The sequence below is a fragment of the Schistosoma haematobium genome, chromosome 1 (assembly GCF_000699445.3).
Source record: "Schistosoma haematobium chromosome 1, whole genome shotgun sequence".
NCBI classification, from domain to species: Eukaryota; Metazoa; Platyhelminthes; class Trematoda; order Strigeidida; family Schistosomatidae; genus Schistosoma; species Schistosoma haematobium.
The window spans coordinates 14,757,206-14,769,350 of record NC_067196.1 but is presented as its reverse complement, the minus strand read 5'-3'; the positions used below and the strand labels follow the sequence as shown (position 1 = coordinate 14,769,350).

The window sequence follows — 12,145 nt, the reverse complement described above, 5'->3', positions numbered from 1 at the left end:
TTTAAACACACCTGCAGTTTACCAAACGACAGTTCATGAAGTAAAGAACCTAAAATATGTTATTAATATTATTGTCATTATCGGTAATGATATTATCAATATTTACAAATTCTAAAGTGCATAATTTTTTAGAAAGATGAGAATCCAATCACAATTATGAATTTTGTAAATATTAGTTTTTCTCATGAGCAGAACGGTTATATTTGTGTACGTTCACATGTTTTACAAATCTGAATTTACTAATTAATGTCAAAGGAACAACGTAGAAATAGAACGTCGTCAGACAATGTAAATAGTCTAGGTGAATAATACTGATCTGGATACCAATATTTTACATTATAATCAATTTATTGTTAGTATAAGATATAGGAAACTATGCGGCACTGCCCAACGCTTTAATGACTTATTCAAGCTTTCGTTCCTCTCGAATTCACCAGTCACAATAATGCAATAAAGGGGTATAACTCAAAATTCCCATAATTAGAGGAATCATAAACGAAGCACTCTAAATTAGCAATTTCTTCCTTTAAAACATGTTTTTCAATAGCAATAAAAATGAATAACTATCCTACGATAATCTTCAAAGTTATGGATTTTAAGGATCTAAGAGTGTGGATGGTAGAGTTTACTTTATTTGCTCGACTCTCTCAATGGTCGTGAAATCTTGTCTCCCAGAATCAGACATGATGCGGCTCAAATAGTATTTGTGGGTCTTGCCAGGTATATTTACCTTAAAGACCACTTGAAGACCCTTTCCTACAACACTAACGTGATGGAACGATTCAGTTTATCAGGAAATGTAGCCCGATGTGCCCATTGCTGACTGAGATCACATTCTTGTATGAAAACTTACTTTTTCTCTAACCATGTACCTCAAGTTTCTAAATTATCAGTCCTTAACCCTATTAGACAAAAGATCATATTCTATTACCATTCTCTCATCAGAATGAGTTTAACTGATGAATATGCCCAGTACGAAATCTTTGGCAGAACCGAGAGTAATACTGTCAGGACAGATTTTAAAAGTGTCCTGAGGAAGCGGACACAGCTTAATCAAGGTGAATAGATTATAAAATCATTTATTATCAAAAAAATCCGTAGAAAAACAACTAATGTCAATCATACATTTAAATCGATGGATATAAGCTAATGTCGAAATCTTTAGCTTACACACAACATTGAGATCTAGTTTGGTGTCATTTTTGCATATATTTCTTTAATTTGGAAAGGAAAACATAAGGCAGTCCGTGCTTTCGTAACGTAGAAATTCATTATTGGCCAGTTTAACCGTAGTTCTTTTCATTTAGTCTTTAATGCCTGTTTTTAGTTCCTCCCAATTCGTGGAAATATACTGTTAACTACCTTACATGAAAAATATAAGAATACTTCAAAGGTCAGACTCCAAACAAGTTAAGGTACCAAATTAAAGACCTAATTAAAGATTCCTAAATGATTTTACGCCTTATTAATAGAGCTTTTCAGAGGTAAAATATTGGTGAAAATAACGTCATCTATAATCCTCTGTATGCCCCTAAATTTATAATATAGCTCAATCTCGATGTATTGATTTGATGCTGAATTCGGAAACAATGGACTTGGGAAATATTATTTATTCTTCACGTGCAGAAAGATTCTAAATTTGACTGCCGACTGAGGTAGTCAAAATTACGTACCAAGAGTTCTTCAAAAAAATGACTGATAAGTTTAGAAAAGTTTAGAACGGAATAGAAGAAAATCGCGCTTAACAGACTTCCGTGTCTAGTAGCAGTGGATCGCTGATACCTTCAGGTAGGAACCTAGGTAATTTTATCGATTAAAGAAGAAAAGGATGACAAAACTGGCAAATCATAGTAAGATGCTATTTTCAATCCTTAAGAATATATCAAGTTCTTTCTCAAAGGACTCCTGGAAAGTCTCTTAGTCATGATCAGTCGACGGTGAATTCCAGCAACTGACTGCTCTCAAGGAGTAGAAAGTATGCCTACAGTGTTATGCTGTGTTGTCTCCGGTTTCTGGGTGTTTTCTTTTTGGTTTGTGCTTGGACTAAGCTTAGGTTGGTGTTTAAGGGGATATGCAGAAGTATTTAGGATTCTGTAAGCCATTAGAAGGTTACCTCTAAGACGCCTGTGCTCTAGTAGGTAAAGGTTCAGTGATAGGAGGCGCTCTTCATAAGGTTTGAATTTGAGTCCCCGAACTGATTTCGTAGCTCACTGTTGTATACGTCCCAGCGTGTCCTTATCCTTTAGGAGTGAGGGAAGAAATGTTATGTTTTCGTACTGTAAATGGGGGCGAATAAAAGTGTTGGAGATTATGTGGAAAGTTTTCCTATCGAACTGGCCGAAAATGCACTCCAAAGTTACTGGTGCGAAGTTTGCACGGGAGGCGTTTTTGTGGCAGTTGGAGTAAGACTTCGATTCGTAGAATACCAACACTTCCGTACCTTTTCCAACTTGGTGTACTTCTAGGGGGAGTTGCCTAAGTTGTAGTTGTGTTCTGTAACATGTCTCAGATGGATTACTCTCCACTCAATCTTAAGGACTCATAACACCACTTCACTATAATTCACCAATATTTCCTTCCCTACCTGAAAATATTGGTGAGTCACGGGAAGTAGATACGAAGCCCGCTGACTACTGATACGTTTCCAGTAGAAAAACCACTCGATAGGACTTCAACTCATTATACATGGTAGACTCACAAAATTCAATCGAACATTTTCGTGGTCTGAACCATTAATCTATGGAGCTAACTTCTGGCAGCCTTACTGATGTTACACCTTACTTAATATTTTGGAGGTCTCGACCCATACTTTGGGTTTATGTTTTGTAAGATTGGATAAGTAGCTTTCTCCATGACAGGAGACAAAGGGTAAGGGTTAATGGGGCTCTCTCCTCGTGGGTACCTGTAAAAAGTGGGGTTCCCCAAGGTACAATCCTAGGTCCTCTTCTCTTTTTACTTTATGTAAATGAATCGCCAACTGTGGCTAAATCATTCGTTCTACTCTTCGCTGATGACATAAAGATTTGGAGACCCATACATAGTTTGTCAGATAGAATAATATTACGGGACGATCTTAGCTCATTGGTGGCATGGTTGGACAGGTGGTCACTAGAAGTACATATTAATAAAAGTGTAGTTATGCAAATAAATAACTATGATGAATCGTGTCACAACACAATACATGATTTCGTGCTACACAAAGTAAGAAACTATAAAGATTAAGGAGTCATAATAAGCATGATCTCAAAGTCACTAGTCACTGTATGGCTGCTGCTGCGGAAGGCTAAAAGGTATAAGGGTTTATTCGTAGGTCTTTCCAGTATTTAGATGACGAACTGTTTAGATTATTATACCCGACTTCCGTGCGACCATATTTGGAACATGGGATTCAAACAACGATTCCTTGTTTCAAGTATGAAGCATAAGGTCTATCTGGCATATCTTATGAAGACAGACTGAGACACCTTAACTTATTTCCGTTATCTTACCGTAGAATTGGCTTATCGTATACTGAATGATGACCTTGGTATTAATATGTCTTATCTTTTGCTTCCGTCTAGAACCGATCGTTTGAGAAGACATTCGAAGAAAGTTCAAAATCAGAGATCAAACCTTTTACGTCTGGAGTTCCGTTTCTCGCACCGAGTAGTGAATTACTGGAATTCTCTACCGGAACACGTAATATCAGCATCGTCTGTTAATATATTCAAAACGAGGTCGGACCTCAACAGTATTACAAACTGCAAGGATTAATATAGGTCGATAGACCTCCTATCCTTATTACTGAACACTGAAGACTGAATTACTCAGAATGTTACACATTAATCTCGTCTATTGCCAACTAGATTGTGTTAATCTTAAGTTCTTAGCAGGAAAATATCAAAAATGACTCTAACCACTCAGAAACAGATCATGAAGAATGAATGGTAAACTGATTCTTTCAACTAACTTTAGTGTTGTTATTGGATTTCAGGATGATGCTGATACGAACTTTGAAAATTACGTTACCGTCCTTGGGATGACGTCTGGAACTGTTAGTATCAAAGAGCTGACTATTCCACAGCTTCAAGATCTTGTACGGCAATTTGAGCAAAAAATTCAGTTTATATCTGCTTCTATACAACAACTCAAGTCTCTCCAGGCTCAGTTTGTTGCTTCCAAAAGTTGTCTGGGCGAGCTTATCACAGAAAAACAAAATAAAGATATTCTTGTCCCTTTAACTTCAACCTTGTGTGTTCCTGGGAAACTTTATGATCCTTCACATGTGCTTGTGGATATTGGTACTGGTTACTATGTTGAAATGGTTTGTTGAATCTATAGGTGAAACTTTACATAATTATTGCAGACCGTTCCAGAAGCTGAAAGTCACTTTTCCCGTCGAGTAGAATATATCAATAAACAAATAAGGAAGATTTTGCCTGTTCTGGAGGAGAAAACACAGGCACATAAATCTATTTCAGACGTTCTGGATGCTAAAATTCAAGAGTTTATCAAAGTCCGGTCAGCGGCGTGTTCTTGAATATTTGACGTATGCTTTCAGGTTCCTTTTTTAAGGATCCATTCGCCTTACTGGTTTCTTGTATTTACAATGAACATTCATGCCTGGTTGTGTATTCTGTTATTGAACGTGTTTTTTGGTCCGGGACATTCTGTCTCCCAACAATGTCAATATGTGAAAAACTAAAAATCTTGTAAATACATGTTCTGGTGTTCTGCCTAATATGGTTTTTGTGCTAACTACCAATATGTTGGCTGAAGGCTTCTGAACAATCTTAGTTTAATCCCTGAGTAGAGTGTGTATAAATTGGATACTGGTAAAGTTAATTATGTCCATTAGAAGTGTTCTAAGTGAGTATATTGCGCAAAATCATGCGCTTAGGTGTCATATCTCTTGGAAGACTCCATGTATGATTGCTCACTAGTTTCAGTTTTTACAATGTTCACTTTATGAAAACCTAAGATCCTTTTTTTCTCAGTGTCTGGTACATATGTAAATATTAGTAATCAGAATTGATAGTTCTATACATGTCTTCATACTTTTCTAACGAAATACAAACCTAAAATTTATTCGGAATGGGTTTTTATTCGGACTCACGATTATTTCGTTGTCTTGACCCAAAATAATTCTGGTTATATATGTTCCCAACTCCAACTTATTTAAGTGTGTTTTTTCGACTTTTCAACGCGTTTCATATATATTATATTGTTTGAGGATTCAAAAAATGTCAAATATTATCGAGGTAATCCGAACGTAATTGAGCACAAATGCCCTTTTCAAGTACTTGAGCTTTCTCAAAAAACAATCATCCGTGGAGTTTTTCACACTAACTACGTAGAACATTGACTTTCAGGATAGGCTTTATCTGTTTTGCTTACTCTCAAACTGTGGTAAGTTGTTAGCAATAAGTTTAAGTCTTTTTTGAATACTTTATTTGTGTGCTGTGGATCTTAATGTATGCATAGCAGATCATTTACTACTAACGTATACGTCTTCGTGATTAATTTCGTCAGAGCGGATCCATGCAAAGCGAACACTCAGGTTACATCAGACAATTAGCCATCTTGTTTGGTGTATGAGACATTCCCACAGTTAAAAGTACGAACTAACCCTTAAATATCCGGCTCGTTAAAGTAGTAATAGCCAAAGTTTTTCTGAGGAATGCAGGTTCTTCAATGCATTTAGTACTCCGTATCTTATGCATTCGGTGACATAAAAAGTGAATAAGATTCCTCCATTTAATGTAACCCAGCTATGAAAGTTGTTCAGCTGGCAGTTCCATGTTTGTTTCCTGTAGACTGACCTTTTTAAGGAGTCACCACTCTTCGTTGTCGTACATACGACAAGAAAAAAGATTGAATGACCTAGCTCATCTTCTAACATGAAATATATTAAAGGATAGCATGTGTAAATGGAATGTATAATATCTACTAATTCAACATTTTCGTCACGAATGACCATTGTGTGGTCTATGTATCTTTATGCATAAATTAAACTAATTAGTGGTCAAACTGTGTTGGTTGCTTTCCAGCTTTGACATAAAAACGTCTACTATGATTCTGAATGGTTAAAAGTTAGCGATAAATTAGTTGCAAATCGAGATCATTCCATTGTACAATGCGGTGATTTTACCATTCGGTTTATCGAAAATAATTTCCTACATAGTAGTAGGAGAAGTATTGAAATGTTTCAACTATACAAGTCTTATCTACTTTTTCATGTACTTATTGACTTTTATTGGCTCTAAGCGATTCAATCTCAGGATAGGGAACCCTCCATAGAGAATTTCGGGGAAATGACACTAAACCTTAGATTTTCCACAAGTTTGCGTAAATTCCCAATAATCTTAAAACACTTGAGAAAACCGATATACGTTCTGTGGTCAAACACTTTTTTCGCATTTTCGGGACATTTTTTCGCGAACCCCAAAATTACTGATTGTACAGAAAAGTCTATCGACTTCATAACAAGTATCTAAAACTTCGTATCAATTCAATTATTTTGCTTCAGTCAACTTCGCAAAGTGAAAGCAGTTCCAAAGCAATTGAATCACTATTTGTAACAAGAACCAGTCTGTCACGATAGATACGTACTGTCGTTGTTAAAAGACTGATGCGTTATAAATAAAATTAAAATTTAAAGGAGTGCAAGTCGTCCATTAGTAATTAACGTCTTTGGATTCTGAATAACGGTTATAGCGTTCCTGTTTCGTACATCAAATTAATGTTAAAATTTCATTCGCAGTATTCTAACAAATAGAAACAAATATACCTTTCTGCCCAAACTCTTTATTTCCGGATTGTTTCCAAATGCAATGATAAGTCGCAGCTTTCTCTAAAGTTTCAAGAGATTTTGAGGGAAAACCCGCAGACGAATGGTCGTGTTTATAATTTTCTCAATGTTTGGGTGAAATCAGTGTCGCGTAGTTTTCAGAACAAACATTTAATAATCAGTGTACTGTTTAAGCCTCTTACGACGAAATTACAATCAATCACAATAATTATTTTTATTATTATAATGAAGTTCAGTTAGCATAACAGTACTAACTTTTAGATCTTGTTTTAGTAAGTCAAATAGACACGAGACAAAAAGGCGTCGGTCCCACATCCCTTTTTCAAGTCTGACGCCATGCAGGTGAGCTGTTTATACTGCCAGATTTTGATTACTGCTTCTGTCCATCCTGACTACAGTTAATTGTTTCTTTTAGACTAATTATGTAGAAAGTAATAAAAGGGATGAGACGGACGACAGCCAACAGACTGTCAAACTTGATGAACTGCCCTCAATCGGCCTTTTACAGAAGACTGAGTAAGTTAAGAGCCGAGTTTTAGAAATATCAGTTAACAACCATTAACAATGAAACATGCAGTTCATTCGATGTAGAAGAAGTAGGAAACGCTGTAGCTACAGAGCAGTTTAACATTATTGTACAAAAATCGGCTATTGTCACTTGTAGTTACGTTTCTGGACACAGGAGTGTACTGCTCTGTTGAACTGAAATCAAATTTGCTGAGGACTTGCGATATTTGGCTATGCAAAATCAGTCTGAGGGAACTGAAACTGCAACTCAACTATGACGACCGATATTTGTTAAAAAGCTCTAACCAACAGTACCTTTTATTTGTGACACTCCAGCTCGTAGCAACATCTGGTATGTCGTTGGACACGATGGTACAGCTGGTTGTGACAAATGTGGTGCATCCTACTTATATCGATGTAAGTAGTATACCACGCGAGTTAAAAACGCAATGTCTGGCAGCAGAAGATGGGGGGAGATCAAGAAAGGAAGAGCGACAACACAATGCAATTTGTAAGGAAACGCATGAACAATGAAATGTGAGACAATGGATTGATGTTTGCAACAGTAACTGTCCAGGTTGATATGATGCATTGATATTTTGCAAATTAACGATTTACTATATGGTTTTTTTATTTTATCAAGTAACTCTCTAATTTTGTGCTAAATACAATTCGGTTGTCCTAACCTGTGTTCTCCTTCACTACAATATCACTTCCCGTAGGAGGTCCCAACTAATTCATCATTGTGTTAGAAGTTTATTAGAAAATTTACCGCCAAACATGTTGAAGGCTTTTCCGTGAGAACGGTTGCACTTGATACATTTAGGCGTCAGCAAGAAACTAATTTCCTTATGGAAGGTTCTAGCCAACAGGCGACTAAAGCGGATAGATCAATCTATTTTCTCATCTGTCAGTGTAGTCGTAGAGTTTTGTTGACAACACACGGCATGAGAATTCTAAAATAAGTTTCGCTCGTTGCGTGAAGTTTCTGTTCGAAAGTCAATTGAATGCGGGTTGTTTTTATTGTACCAAGGTCCTGTACTTCTTCATGATAAGTTACGATTAGCATTGTAAAGAAACTTCCGATGTTTATTATTATCAGTCTATTGTCACACCCACATTTGCACACTGTTTTATCAGACACTTCGCGTTAATGTGCATGACGCCTTATTGGGATACAAAATTTGTCACCGTAGGGATCACTTAGTCCATAATATGCATAGTTTAAAGTATGTTGTTAACGACGTCATTGCACATTATTTTCGGATTCAATTTTTCTGTAGTAAGGACGGAAGACCTACGGCCTGTTATTTCCTTTTTCAGTATGCTCCTATGTATTCAGTATTCTCTTGAATGAGTAAATTGAAGGTGAGGATACCACTGGCTTCCGGTAAAAAGGTCCAAGAATTGACGACTCGATGTGAAAACCTGTATGCCATGGGTATTTTGTTCGTTCGTGGATTTTTTACTCGCCTGATATGTTCTCTTCGACGTCCCGATCTAGTGGGAAGAAAAAGAGAGGATATATTAGACCCTAAATTATTTCTTAGTATCCCATACATCGAAATCAGATCACCTCAATCTGCGGTAGGACAGAGTAAGGAGATCTAGTTTTTCAAGACGCGGAAAAGTGTCGCGATACGCCTGGAGCGCTGCCGAAATCGTGTTGCTAATATTAGTCGTCTAACACGCTAGGTCAGGGGACTTTTTCAAGGTCAGATTCAACTTAACACACAGATTTGTTTAGTAAGGACAGAAGGCCTACGGCCTATGTTATTCCTTTTCTAGTAGGCCTCCGTGAGTGTCTAGTCTTCTCTTTTTAATGAGTGAATTGAAGGTGGGGACAGCACTATTTTGTGTAATAAATTGCGAGAACTGGTGATAATCGGTGTGAAAACCTGTATGCCATGGGTATTTTGTTCGTCCATGGATTTTCTACTCGTCTGATATGTTCTCTGTGATGTCCCGATCTAGTGGAAAAAAGAGAGGATATGTTAGACCCGAAATCATTTCTTAGTATCCCATACATCCAAATCAGATCACCTCAATCTGCGGTAGGGAGGTTTAGTTTTCAAACGCCCTTGTATGGTAAACCTCGGAGTTCTGAAATTACACAGGTAGCTGCCCTCTGTACCTTTTCCAGGATACCCGAGCCACCTTTTGAGCAGTGGCTTGCAGTCTGAACGCAGTTCCCACGCTTAGTTCTCACTGAGGTTGTGTATAGTGTACTGAACATGGTAGTATCTTAATGGTGAATGTCTGTCTTAAAGCCGATAGAGTTCTAAACCCCTTAGCTGCAACCTCCCGGCAGTAAGGTGTGGTCTTAAGATCATGACTCACTGTCGCCTCAAGGTCCTTGTGAGGCCGGAACATGGGCACAGGAACTTCTCCCATGATATACCTATTTATCTTTGCATCGACAAAGTGCATGTAGACACACTTTGCCGCTTCGATTGGCATCGGCCACTCCTTAGATCAGCTAATCACAATATTTAAGCCTTCCTGAAAAGCACATGCATCTGCGTCTCTCGTTATTTCTCGCCAGATTTCTACATCATCAGAGTATACTAACATCAATGACTCAACTATACTTGGGAGATCATTTACATAAAGTCGAAAAAGTAAAATATCTAAAACAGAACCTTGAAGTACTCCACTGAGTACTAGTTGGCAGGTGGAGCGCTTGGAATTTACTCATAGTTTATGTTCACAATCTACCAGTAAATATTTAGGCCATTTTAAGAGAGGTCCGGCAATACATAGATCTTCCAGCTTCAAAAGTAGTCTGTTTTAGCACCCCATCAAATACTTTGCTGAAGTCTATGTAGACATCATCCGCTGGTTTTCCAGTCCTCTTGATTTTCCATATCTGATGTGCTAAGAGCCTTAAGTTCATCATCTCGATCGACTCCACGGTGAGTAGGTGGTTTGTTGACCTCGTATTTGGGTCTAGTTCTTCTTCTAAAATAGGTTCCTGAGTGAAAACTGCACCAAAATATTTAGCTATAGCCATGGTAGTCTAGAATCAATTTCTGTATTCCTAATTGGTTGTTTAACCCTTGAACCTGAACCTGCCACCATCAACAATTTGGTTGATGAACCTCGAGGTTCAACTGTTCAGTTGATCGTTCGCAACTAGATTGTTGTTGAGCTAAGTTATTAACAATTTCGGGTTTCTGCAAGCACGATAAGTTCTCTTTGGAACTGATAACGGCCAATTATACTCAACACATGAAACTTTGACGACTAGGAGAGGAACAAGATGGAATTACACCTCGAAATTAACACAAAAGTTGTTACTACAGTAGCTGAATCTGACCTTACATATGTTGCAATTTAGGTAGCTAAAAACATAACATTAAATCAGAGCTCAAAGGTTATGCAGAAGATAGTGTGTGAGCGATTATCGTCCCTGAAGAGATTTTAGGCCTACAATGAAATTTGACTATCCTTGTGACCGCATTAACAACTCAATTTTTTGAAATTCTTCCTGTGCTTCTGAATTCGATTATTCTTGTTTTCTGTCGTGTAATTCTTTTTTATGATAACGTTTCTGCAGATTCTCGAGACGCTAATTCTGTCGTGCTTTGTATCTCTCTCGGTATTTCCTTCGGAATTTTTCAAACGTCCAGGACGGTGTCTATGGCTGTCCTGTTTTCATTGGTGAATCCTCTACGTATATAGTTTGTGAGGCGTACCCATCTATCTACTTCTATAGCCACTTCATAAATGACCTACTGGTTTTCCTCTTGACCAACCTTCTTTTCCAGGTCTGTAGTTTCAGACATACACAAATGTTTTGCCCCTGTCTCATTAGAGCTCCTGTCGGTGAATTTTGTCGTGATGTTATGTTGTTAGGTGTACTCGTGTATATGAGTAGAAGTCTCCGAATGACATTTTAACAGTCAATTCTCTTCCGCTTTCAAGACAGCTCTTTTAAATGTGTTAGCAAAATCTCAGCCTGACTGTTTGGTTTTGGATGGTGCGGTAGAAAGCGAAGTGGACGATGACATTTCGATTGCGAAAATCGCCGAATTTGCGGGATGTGAATTGTGATCCCAGTCTCTGAACGTCCATGGCGCGCAAATATATTCCCCAATATTTCTAACGTTTACTGTGTCAATCGAGACAATACTGTATGTATTTCAGGTCACTTTGGATATGCGTCTACTAATACTAAATAGCTTACTCCTTGCCATAAGACCTGCAAAATCCACATGTAATCTGAGCCATGGATCTGTATTGACATTTGGCCTAACTAAACAATCTTTAAAGCTGAACATGATGCAACTTGCAAAATGCATAATCAACCATTATTACGAAACGGTCAGCAGTGGCGAGGAGGGAGAAATTAATGGAATTGGATTGAATGAATCGTCCCTTGAAGCGTCGAGTCTCTTCTCGTGGCATCTGTTGCCTGGCAGACCATTATGTGTGGGGCTCTCACAGATCTACGAAACTGTCGTTTGCGTAATCTGTCGTAGAAATAACAGCAAGGACAGAATCTTTGTCAACATTGGGATAATTGCTTATCAAGTTTGATTAACTTCTGACTGAAGAAAATCTTCTGTCCGACGACAGTGATCGCCAAAATTCTATCTCAGCATCGATATCGCCCAATTCTGAAGTCGGTTTGCTAAGTACGCCGACACTATGAACTCCGAGCCAAAAACTGCCAGAAAGAGCTAACAACATGAAGTATCTACCATAAAACAATTTGTGGAAATGGCATACAGAAAAGACGATTGTCAACTCATGTTTTTCAAGTTGTTTATAACATTTCTCAGTAGGTGTTATTGATCTGAACGCATGCATTGCCGCATTTTCCATTTCGTTTAGAAATTTGTG

The 12,145-nt window shown here is 37.7% G+C and overlaps 1 protein-coding gene across 2 annotated transcripts; it reads left to right on the top strand.

The window, feature by feature from the left end:
- Positions 1-3,919: 3,919 nt before the first annotated feature.
- On the top strand, positions 3,920-4,720 carry PFDN5_1 (Prefoldin subunit 5; the record flags this gene model as incomplete). Of its 2 annotated transcripts, XM_012943786.1 has the most annotated exons (2): positions 3,920-4,303; positions 4,346-4,519. In XM_012943786.1, 2 exons carry the CDS (start codon positions 3,920-3,922, stop codon positions 4,517-4,519), a joined length of 558 nt encoding a protein of 185 aa, XP_012799240.1. The 2 variants fall into 2 exon arrangements, with proteins under 2 accessions (XP_012799240.1, XP_051073225.1); XM_051210995.1 differs by having other exon boundaries at positions 3,920-4,720.
- Positions 4,721-12,145: the final 7,425 nt, after the last annotated feature.